Raw genomic sequence first — 12,276 nt, 5'->3', positions numbered from 1 at the left:
AACGGGAAATTTAATTATGTTGCATAACCCAAAGTGTATGCAGAATTATTTAGTTTTATACGTGCGTAGCTTTGTGCGAACGCGTGTGCTCGCCGGGGGTAGAAAAATGTGTTGGTGAAAAATTGGGAACAAAATTTTAGTCGCGTGACAGAGAACCGGATAAAATTGACCCACGAATTCCGGCCGAGTATTACTATTTGAAAAATGGAAAAAAAAAGAAGAAAAAAAAAAAAAGAAAAATAGAGCACGATGTCGAATAATACATTCGGTTTGGAAAGTACCGTATCGATTTTGTCGCTTAATTTAAAAGCAGCGTGCGCATAAAGGGGACGATGGATCGTGGAAAATACGAGTGTCGTCGAAGGTGGTCGAAAAACAAAATGTTTCCTCCGGTAAGCGTTAAATAAAATGCTCCGTATCGACGAACGAAGAATATCTATTTCCGGTTTAAGCAGTAACTCCATTTGCAGGTTTCTTATCCCGGCGATGTATTTGCCAGTGTTTTTCTATTCCCTCGCGTATACCACGTCTCACGCGTCTTCATCGATTTCTTCTACTACTCCCGCTACGTAGTTCTAGCATGTAATACCGGTTGAGGCTGGCAGCGAGTTACAGTGCATTTCAGGCATCGATACGACGCATACGAGTCTTCCTTTATTCGCCTCCTCCGCCGACATAAAGGAGATTTCGTATAAAGGACAGCAATCTCCAAGGGATAAGTCCAAATGTACATAGACTTCTTTCAGTCCGAAGACGTCGCATTCAATTAGAAGGCAGCCTTCTCGCAAAATTGCAAAGGACTGCGCGATCCTTGGATGCACGGCCAGCGACACGGTTTCATTATCCCGTTCTCTTTCTTATCCACGGTGCACGCAATGAAATTTTATACGAGCGGTCCAGGGAGCACGTAGCGACAATAGAAGTAACGTGCGAATTGTTCGACGGCGACCTTCCTATTGATTTCCACCTGCGTCGATTTAACTCGACCTCTCTCCTCTCTCTCTCTCTCTCTCTCTCTCTCTCTCTCTCTCTCTCTATCCTCTCTTTCTCTCTCTCATCTCACTCCCGTCTCTATCCTAGTCGCGACTGCACAATTATTGCGTAACCATCTCGTCGAGAAAGACAAATAACGCGGTAATAATACCGTAAACGTCACGAGGAAGAAACGAGAACGAGGATCGGGGATCGCGCGTGCGCGTGCGCGCTCGCTACACCATTCGTTTCTGCTTTTTCGACGACCGATGTCGTTCGCGCACGGCAAAACAGCTTTCAATGCCATTGTTTGCAAGACCGTAATATTTTTGCACGCGTACGTGCCGACGAACAAACCGACAGCATCTCGTAAGATTGGATGGGAAAACGGGATCACCGTGAACTTTCTCGCTCTGATTTTTCGTTGCGCGAATAACGATGCTTTAATGGCATCCATTGTTGCCGGTGCTCGTTCCCTCTCTCTCTCTCTCTCTCTCTCTGGTTTTAGATTTTAAATCACGGATCAGGAATTGTTATCGTTCGTTGTATCGCGTAATGTATCTCGATGATATTAATATTTACACGTGCCTCTTTCCCATCCCCATCCTCTAACCACCCTCTCTTTATCGCCCCGCTGAGTTAATTGCGCGTGATGCGAAATGTTTACCGACGAAACGTATAATCAGCGATAAAGTTGTGCAAACGATGCTCAATGAAACGGTACACCGTACACTTTCCATCCTTGATAAATAAACTTTTGTCGGCACTCGGTATTTATGACAGGCAGCAACAGGATACTTACGTATCGTGGAACTTTATTACGATGCACGTATTAATTTATAACCAAGGATTCTCGTTCGCGTCCGTCTCCCTTTGACTCGCCGTTTCTTTCGCTCGTGCGACAACGACACGACGATATTGTTTCCTCCGCGTTTTCACGATGCTTTTAAATCGAAAGATCGTGTCCGTGAGAAACAACGGTGATCGATCTTGGTGCACGTCCGGGAGGAAAAAAAGTTGGAAAACTTTTCCACGATGTGTATCTGTACATCGCGCGAGGAATCGAAAAGCAATCGCTATTTAATCCACGTGCAATGGGAAAGTTGCAACAAACGGGCGTAAAAGTTGGAACATCGCGGCGCGAGTGGAACGCACTTATCTAATGCGTTCCGAGCTAATATTCGTCGGGCGACGGCCCGTTTCCAAAGTTATAATTATTCTTCCAAGTTTTCCAGCGAGACTACGGAGAATCGTTCGGTGAAATCGTGAAATCGATAACAGTACGAGAGCAACAACTGTTACCCCCGAGAACGCAACCGCGCGCTACAGTGGCAGATAAACGATACTTCGAACAATAAAATTTTCACGAAACACGTTCGTTTGGAATGTACAATGATTAGATATGTCGAAACACGCGCGCATGGTAGATCTCCGTACAACATCGGCTGGCTCGCGTAATGCGGCAAAAACACACATACAGCTAAGACAAACACCCGTATAATACAGACATAACGCGGTTTTCTAAACTACGAAACATACCCTTCGCGTTGTACAGGGATCTGCCGCGTACCCGCGGCTCTGTCTACAAATGGATATTTCTAGTTATCGCAAAGCCCCGACATACGCGATCCGTAACAATTTTTTCGAGAAACTACCAGAAATAGCACTTTGCGACGTTTCCTTGGCGAACCAAGTTCGCATCCCTTGCTTAATTAACGAGCCGAGTCGTAGTCGTTGCAATACTCCGACCTTTGCTCTCGTTTATTACGATTTCCTCGTCGTACGTCGATTCGAATAACTGTAACGCACTCCAGATTTCTTAAGAGACGCGTGTAAAAGCGTTCAAGGTTTTTTTCACCCCCATGGGACGAGTACCGAAAATGTTCGTTTCTCAACATCGAGCTTTCATCGAGGTTCGCGTTACGCGTTTAATATCTCGTCTCGTGACTCGGAGAGGTCTGTGCGGTCGGTTTACAACGAGCCAAAACCAACAAAATGTTGGCAAGACAGGCGACTTCGGCTAACGAAGGAAAACGCAAACATTTTATTCCGTAACTTTGAAACTTCTCGGGCTAAACGAAAGGCTAAGCTCGATTTTTCCTCGACTTTTTCTCCTTTTCGACCTCTCCCTCGCTCGTTCCCCTCGCCGCAATTCTGCGGCTCTCTCCTTTTCTGGAAAATTACATTACAGATCCCTGGATCCCTTTTGTTGTTTTCTGTTCGCTTTCGTACGAATTCTTCCCGCTCCCCTCTTACCGCGGGCAAGGTAAAACATTCACGAGTACACCGTACTGCACGGGATATAATAAAAGTAATTAGCGTGTTATCGCGAACCGTGAAAGTCTTCGTTTTGAACAATTCGTTGGGAAATAGTTGAGGGAAAATTTGAAAAAATCCCGAGGACCCGTGTCGCTGAACCCTTCAGATTTTAATTCCATTTCATCCGCGGTTCGCGAATAAACCTTCTGTTAGGATCCGTCGTACCGAAACCCTCCCCGAAGCAAAGCCCTCTCGACTCCCTCCTTGGTTCAATTAAATCTTTCGGTCGGCCCTCGTTTTGTACGTGTCTCCTTCCTCGCTGTCCTCCGTTCGTAATCATAATAGCGACGCAAATTAAATATATCCGTGCCGCGAGTGAATAATAACCGTCGATGCGAGAGAGATCGGTAACCGTGGAAACGTTTAATTTGCGCATAGCTGCGAGTTCTCGTGGAGCACGATTCTTTTCGAAGAAAACTCGTCCTTCTCTCGTTTTTCTCCACCTCTTTCCTTCCAGTTCTCTCTTCCCGTCTATCCATCTAGCTATCTATCCATCTATCTCTCTTCTTGCCCGGTTCGCCCCTCGGCTATCCCGAATCCCCCAGGAGGTCACCCCTTCGGGTATTACGTTGATATGATAATAACTTTCCACACTCCTGGGAGCAGAGATCGTAGCAGAGCCCCCGCCAGGTAATGCTTTTTCAAAAACTTTTCGAAGAACGGTTCCCCGACAAATCTCACCATTCCATCCCCGAGATTATGGACGACGCAGGGCAGCAGCGCCGTGGATCCGGACTGCGCCGAGACCACCGTTGAGTTCTCGGTACCAAAGGTCATCGGTACGGTCGGCGGCAGCTCGATGTCCAAAGGTTTCCCGGTGATGCTGGCGTCCAACGAGTTCGCATTGGCGGTGACTATCTCCGCGGTAACCGCAGTCGGACACTCTGAAAAATAGGCATTAAATCAAACGAGTCGTTACGAGGTCGAACAAGGTTTAAGCGGCCGGTAGCGCGAACATCGTATCAACGGAGGATCCTCGTTAAGAGGCTTTCCTCTGGACTTTACTTAACCCCTTTTCGCTCCTCTATCGCCCCCTTCAAATATTTATGCGCGCCTCGTCCTGGATAAAGAAGATTGTCGGGAACGACTGTTCCTTTTTTCTTATTTCTTTCTTCTTTTATTTTTTATTTTCGGAGAAACATCGGAGAATTCGGTGTAACGGTGCTCAAACGAGTTCCGATTCGCGAGAATTTTGAACGTTTACTCCCGATTAACGATCCGTTACACCGAACAATACGGTTCGGGAAACATCGAACGAGATTCGATCGATCTCTCTTCCTACGATAGTTCGTAGTTTCAACGCGATACCTATTAACCGTCGTTCGAGCGAGTGATCGAAGTATGAATCGAAACAAATGTTGATAAACGACGACGTGAACACGCCGGGGTCGTAGAAAATTCCCAACTGCGGTCGATAAAGCGTAATTTCAACGACGCGCAAGATGGATGCGTTGATCATTTTTACGGAAAGGCGCGAACCGTACCCCGAGCAGCGTTCGGAAAGTCGAGAGGTTTTGTTTCTCCACTTTGAAGAGAAATATGATCTTCGAATCCATCTAACGATAATTTAACTTCCTCCCGACGGCGTTCGCGTTGCTCGCGCGAACTTCCTCGAACTTCGTCTTCCGTGGAAAAACTCTTGTCGCGGACCGCGCGCTTATGTTAGTGGCCGGTTCGTGGCTTTCCTACACCGGAGAGCCGGCTATATTAACCGAAAAGATTAAAACCGCGAGATTGTGGAAACTTTCGCCTGTATATTAATTACATTACTCTTTCCTTTATGTGTGCTAAAGTAGTTTCTTCCTGCCGCGCGATACGCTCGAGAACGTCTTGCGTGAACGTCTTTCTAACTCGAAACTGTAAAAATGAATCAACAATCGCGAATTTTAATAATTACCCGCTTGTACGATAAATTTCGTCGTCTTTTCCGGTGTAAGAACAAAACACTACGACACTTGGATTTTGAACAATTGTGAATACTCGAACGAGTCGACGGATCTACACGAAACTTTGCACACGTTTATCGAACGGTAGTAACTATTTATCTTTGGATAAATAAAACGACGAATCCAATAGGTCCATTTCTTATCGAGCGACCTACTACACTGCCAGGTGCATAATTACGGGCGATACGCTCGTGAACGTCTTTCTAACTCGAAACTGTAAAAATGAATCAACAATCGCGAATTTTAACAATTACCGGCTTGTACGATAAGTTTCGTCGTCTTTTCCGTTGTAAGAACAAAACACTACGACACTTTGATTTTGAACAATTGTAAATACACGAACGAGTCGACGGATCTACACGAAACTTTGCACACGTTTATCCAACGGTAGTAACATCTTTGGATAAATAAAACGACGAAACCGATAGGTCCGTTTCTTATCGAACGACGAAACTTATCGAGCGACCTATTACACTGCCAGGTGCATAATTACGCGTGTCTTTTGCATTCCACCCGGTCACGGATTTAACGTGCTCGTCCGGATGAACACGCGATTGTGCCACGTGCGCGCATTAAATTCGCAAACTAAATGTTAAAGAGCTTGCCGTCTTCGGTGTCGGGTCAGCGTTAAAAAGTGTCCTCCCGTGAGAGAAGTCGGATTTCCATGAAAGTTCACCGAAGTAAAAGTTAGCACGGCAACAAAAAAACGTCGTAAAATGTTTAACGAATACAGCGACTCCGAAGAAGAGTTCTGTCTTCTTTCTTTCTTTCTTTCTTTCTTTTCTTTCTTTTTTTTTCTTCTTTTCTTCACGGAGCCATTATTCAGTGGAACCGTCGAATTTAGAGCCCGGAATTTTTTCTTTCGTTCTATCGCGAGTAACTTCGGATCCCTGATGTTGTTAGGTGTATACATATGGAAGCTTCGCGGCACGAGACCGGTAAAAACAAATAGCGAAACTTCGGAAGACTATACGAAAAGTTTCATTATTTTCGAACGTGACCGTGCCAAGAATTTCTATTAAAATAATAAGAACTTAAACGAGCTACCGTAGCTACGAAACGTATACCGAACGCTATGAAAGTAATTCGTGGCAAAGTAAAGAATCCACCGACGCTTACGGAAAAATTTCGCTTCGCTTGCCGATGTTTCTCCCTTCATTATCGGACGTACATTCCGAGCGGATGAAAATATCAGTTTTCCCGCATTTCGCTCGTTTAATCGAGTTAATTAAATTACCCACTCGAACGAATGTTTCTCTCGTGTCATCGATTAAACGTTGGGTACACGTTCTATCTTCGTGTAATCCTTTGTCCTTATACATCGAAACGCGATGCCAAAATCCAAAGTTACGGCTACAGTTTCCTACGATTCCCCCCGGATCGTTCTTCCCTTTCATTATTTTATTCCATCGTTACTGTTATCTTTTACCGATACAGTTTACAAATGTATACGAGCTAAACGCTAACAGTATTTTAGCCGCGCGCCGTCTCTTACGCTTCGTGGAAAAATGTCAAACGAACGAAATAAATAAATCCAACAGGGACCGAAAAATTGATAGAAATATAGCACCAAAATGAAACGTACAATCAAATTTTTGTCAATATCGGCGAAAGAGAATGTTTTTTTCCGTTTGATATCGCATTTGGAGATATTTGTATTTGGAAAAATTCACAACTTGCGACGAATCGTGGTTAAAATACACGAAAAATATTTCAGTTCGTGACATGTCGAAATTTGTTCACAAGTAGCGTCAATCGAATAAAGTAAATTGCCGGTGTTTCGATCAATGTCCGTGCGTGTGTTAATGTTGATACATCGATGGGTCAATGTTGATACGTTGGCAAAGGTCCGTATATTTTTTTTCTTTTTTTTTCAAATTCGTACGCACGGATCGTCCAATTATTTTGAAAGGTATATCGAACTATAATCGATCTTCATTCCCGAGGAAAAAAGAGAAGTATTACCTCCTGGCAGGAATAGCCCGGTCTCGATAAATAATGGCTATAAGGTGCCGTTATTACTGAAAACTTGGAAAATGAGATACTTCTGGGCTTAAGCAACTGTAATATTCCTAAACTCCCATGCGCTAAGCGTCTTTCGGGGCAATTTAACTACGAACTTTGCCTCAATGCTCGCTAAAGTGGAAATAAAACAGCGAGAGGCCGAGCCCGTTTGTTTTACCATAACTTCGGTGACGGTGTGTCGCAACCATATCGCGAGTTTGTGCAAATTTATTTCCCGTGCCGTGGTACGATTCTACGATCGAAGAGAGCACGTTTCGAATAGATCCGTCGCGTCGTGTCGTTCGAGTGAAATTCCTGGCGTTGCACTCATCGTGCTTCGTATTAACGGTGTCAAACGTCGATCTAACAAAAGTATTTATTTTTCAAAGACAGATACCGAATCGATCCATAAGTCACGTTGCTCTCCGTTCCACGAGACTCGTACCTCGTTTATCGTTTCGTTCGACGAGTGTAATCTGTTAATAGCGCGATTTATAAAAGATACTTTTTGTCTTTCAGTGGAGAAATAACGTCCGCGCCAAAATGGAAGGCAAGGAACGAACAAAACCCAAGTCGCGGTGTCGCAATATTTCTGAATTAAAAACTTAAAACGCGCACGAATTTACGACCGACCTGGCGTCCACGTAAATTTGTCTTCGACGCGTTCCGATGCATTTTCACCGCATTTCCGGTGCATTTAACCGTTGCACTTTGTAGTGCGTATTCACTCTTCCAGAAGACACGTATTTTCTAGAGATATTCGATCTCGGTGTATCGGGATAAAGGGAAAAGGTATCCGCGTTTATCCGAAGTGAGTAAAATTTGTGTAAAATTATTTTCGGTTCTGTTCCAATAGCAAATGTCACGACGCAGTAATTGAAACGGTCGGTAAACGTAAGTCGCTATTAATAAAAGATGACTCTAATTCAGGGTCGGCGGTAAGGCAACTTTCAACGTAGACGTCCTCTTTTAACTCGGTTTATAAATTAAACATAAACCTCGATTTTTAAATTCAATGTAATATCGACCGAACAGGATACAATAATATTTTCTTAGATAACAATATTACTATACAGGTTACGATCGAACGTAGATACAGTCTTTATAAAAATTAACTTCCCTTGTTCTTGAACTGGAAAGTAGGTTAATCATTTTCACAGTTTCTACTCTGTTTGTACAGAAAGTTACACTCGGATACCGTAATCGTATTTTTTGGTAATTTAAATATCTTTTCTTTTCTCTCTCGTCAAAGTGCCTCTAGCAGGAGCCCGCTTCGATGCAGTTTGCTTCCGCGTAAACTAGTCTACGAGTATATTCGTTGAACGGAGAATCTACATTGAAACGCATCACCGAATCTTCGATCGGTCGGAATTTTTCTTTTTTTTTTTTTTCTTTTCGCTTTATATTGTATCTCGTTTAATGTAATATTCGAGGTTAGATTTCGAAGCATTCCTCGATCGTAGCTCTCGTTTTTGCACATACGGAATTACTACTCCGGCTCCCGGAATGCGTGCGCTCTTCTATAATAACTTCGAAATAAAGTGCAATACGAATAAAGACGCGTATACCGCGCGTATTCGGTGGTACGCGGTGCTAGAATTCTTCGTCGAGAATTTTCGCAATGTCGGTACACCGGATAAATATTGTTCCGATAGTTTTGAAATATTTTAACCGTTTTAGATGAAAGAATGTGTAAAACGTAATCGCGCAAAAAATTTTGGCACCGAGAGGTACAGTTTATACATATAACGCACGGGGAAAGTTTTTTATGGATCGCGAACGATCTAACCCGAACCGTTTGCGTTCTTGCGTACGAAAGTTGATGAGTATCGCGAGTCATAAACACATTTCGCTGCATAGATACGAATTTACCTCGATACATAAACTCTATCGCCCACCAGTCACGAAATTTATCGAACGTGCTGCATTCCGTGCAGTTTCCCGCGCATCCACCTGGTACTGTGTAAACTATCTTTCGGACAGAAATTCCTTGAACAAACAAAACGAGCGTTCGACGCTACCAGACGGACTTCGCAGATGTTCACAGATACGTAGCACGAAACCGAGCACAGATCGCCCCTACTCGCGTACAGCTTAGTATATTTAGCGTATAGACTGATGAACTCCCGCGCGACAGAACGCGCGAGTTGTACCACTCGTCATCGTGCGCATCCCCTTTTCGTTGTCCCTCGTCGTATTCGTGTTACGTTGAACTCGTACCGTGCCGGTGGCTTTCGTTTTTTCCTTTTCTTCGTAACAAATTTCGTCCCGTTTTCGGTCCGGCTACGGTGCAACCGCGGTAAATCGCGCAACGCCCGAAAACGAGCTCAACGGTAACGAGAAAGCGAGACAATTTGTAAACGCGCCTTACCCTTTATTGAATTCGTGCTTGTTATTTCGTTGGAGTTGTTTTCTATGTAAATCATTCGCCGCGAACGTAGTTTCCGCGGCGGTTTAAGCGTGCGTCTAGAAATTTGCATGAACGATACATCTCCCTGTGTTGCTAAATTGAACAAGTAACTCCGTCGGTATCGCCTCACGTGGGATACATTAAATTGAGTTACACCGATGTAGTAAATAGAGAGTGTCCGGTAAATCGTGGCACAAGTAACGAGAAAGTGACGTCCCGGGGGAAACATAAACCGGCGGAAAATGTAGAATAAATTGCTTTCGAAATGTCGCGCGCTATTTCTCTGTCTCCGAAGAGAATCGAAGACTGAAATCGTGATCGACCACTTATCCAAAAGACGACGACGACTACGACTACTACCCGAAAGGATCAAACTCGATTTAACTACTTTGGAAAGATTCACGAAAGTGACGGTAGACGTGCTCGATAAATTCTTACGAATCTATCTCGAAGAAAAGATTCGCTCGATTCGATTGCTGGACCGAGTCTTTTGTTTGCTGAACGACTACTCTAACGAATTGAGCCATTCGAGTCGCGGATGGATTCCTCACCCCCTGTGCCCGGTATTCGAAATGGCGGCCGCCTGTAAAATAGTGTATAAATCCACGTGGTCCACGAAAGCGCATAAACTAAAGGGTTTCAGCCCCGACACCCGATAAACCTCGACTTTGGCTCGGAGCCTTAACACCCAAGTGCGACGAAAAACGGTACTTTGACTCGGTGACCTCTATCGGGAGGAAAAATAATTTTGAATTCGATACTGCTTTGCATCTTTTTGAACATCGTCGAGTGATTCTTTCGTCGCGCGAGCAATAATACGGAAAATTCATTTTCCGCGTTTTCGTTTGTCTCGCGGAACCCGTGAAGCGTGTATTCGATCGTTGGATAATTGTTGCCCATTTTACGTTCGTTATCCGTACGAAGTAAGAAATACAATGCGATTACATCGACGCGATGGTCAATTTTTCTGAAACGCGAAGCGGCGAAATGTATGCTGAAAATTTCTCGACATAATGAACCTTTTTATATGCACCAAAGGTATATACGAAAGTGTGAATATATAAAAAGTTGGTAGTCCAAAGGAGCACTGAATTTAATTAAACTCTCCGGTCCTATATTTGGGTTCTCTTCGGGAATGCAAAGTTTTGCAATTAATTGAAAGATTTTCCATCCAAAAAATAGGACGAATGTTACCACGGTCGTAATAAATTGAAACGTTTTTCAGTTTTATCGAGAAACGTTTCGTATCTAGGTACGTATAATGATTTGACGATAAAGTTTCAGTCCCCCTTCGGTATAAGTACAACGATGATAAACATTCCGAAATAAAATTATTTATACTCGCGCGTATAATTTTCTACTTTGTCGTGTATTTTTGTAACTTTTATCGTTGCACGTATCGCATTTTTTTCGTATCCCTCCAAGGATACTTTGTACATAAAATACTACATACGAGCTATTCCAATTACACTTAGTTTTCTTATTCCCGTATTACGTTCGGTGTACACGCGTTTCCACGAGATTCTCTCGACAAATAACTTTATTTTAAGTGCTTCGTCACCATTATACAATATTTAAGCCCTCTTAAGGACGCGTTTAAGTCCTCTTAAGGATGAAACTAAGAACATTTCATCGTAATCGAAGCAACAGAATTGCGAGGAGAATTCCACTATTATTATACAAGTGGAATGCTTTTAATTCGTGTATTTACAGTACGTGGCACCGTTACGGCGAGAAGGTAAGGTCGTTACGATAAGTTGCGCTCCGATGCACCGTGTCGTGACGGTGTGTCCCGCTTCAAATGTGCATCATTTTTTTAATTCCCGTGTAACGGGTGCCGCGTGAGAGTGGATCGAGAAATTAAAGACGTTGCGCCACGATGCGTCTGGCCAGCGCGTTAAGTCTGCCTAGGAAACAAATCAATGTACAAGATAAGCAGAAGTAACACCTGGCGAGGGCGCGAAGCACGAAAGTTATGTGCCACGAGATTTCATGGTATACTGAGGCACGAACCTCACCGTGCTTTATTACCGTGCTTAAATGTTATATTATACTTATACGGAGCAGTCGGTTACGGATTGTCCATGCCGTGGAATCTACCGTGAAAATATTTAACCTTGCGGATCGGCTCGTACGTTGAACGGCGAACGTGATTTACGGGCGCGTAGAAATTTTATTTACGCGCGTGCACGACGCTCCGTTTGCATCGCGAGAAAGTTGCAACCTTACGGTGCCGTTGGTCTCTCAATAACCCAGACCGAGGATAAAACGGAGGACGATAATCGAACGCGAAAGAAGAACGATCGAGCGGACGTTATCGGAACCTTTCGAAGAAGCGAACGAAATTAAACGAAAGTGCACATCGACCCGTAGCAAAGACTATTCGCTTCGGTTTACGAAAAGTCAAACGATTGGTAATGCGCTCGTTAAAATATGTCACTCGAAATTATCGAGTGTCGCGTTCGATTTCGAAGCGACGGAACGGTAATTCAATGGGAACAATGGTGCCCGCGTCAAGGGTCCTCTACCAATCGTCGCCGAACCAACTATTTTATCGTTCGTTGCAAATATTATAATCGTCTAACGCGTACTTCGTTCGAAAGATATATTTCCTCGTAACTTACG

General features: G+C 43.8%; 1 protein-coding gene across 5 annotated transcripts in view; it reads right to left on the bottom strand.

Moving 5' to 3' along the window:
- Positions 1 to 12,276, bottom strand: part of LOC143146907 (lachesin) — a 58,733-nt gene that overhangs the window by 26,642 nt on the left and 19,815 nt on the right. For 4 of the 5 annotated variants that reach the window (XR_012992112.1, XR_012992113.1, XR_012992114.1 and 1 more), the window contains exon 3: positions 3,973 to 4,175. Coding sequence is in view for 2 of the 5 variants with exons in the window: in XM_076311647.1 (XP_076167762.1) it covers positions 3,973 to 4,175 (203 nt within the window). In the remaining 3 variants the exon portion in view is untranslated. Of the gene's footprint in view, positions 1 to 3,972; positions 4,176 to 9,113; positions 9,139 to 12,276 lie in introns of those variants that run through there. The other variant, XM_076311648.1, reaches the window with a different exon arrangement.

Source organism: Ptiloglossa arizonensis, chromosome 5 (assembly GCF_051014685.1).
Source record: "Ptiloglossa arizonensis isolate GNS036 chromosome 5, iyPtiAriz1_principal, whole genome shotgun sequence".
Lineage (NCBI taxonomy): Eukaryota > Metazoa > Arthropoda > Insecta > Hymenoptera > Colletidae > Ptiloglossa > Ptiloglossa arizonensis.
The sequence above is the reverse complement of the archived record's forward strand: the minus strand, read 5'-3'. Positions and strand labels throughout refer to the sequence as shown.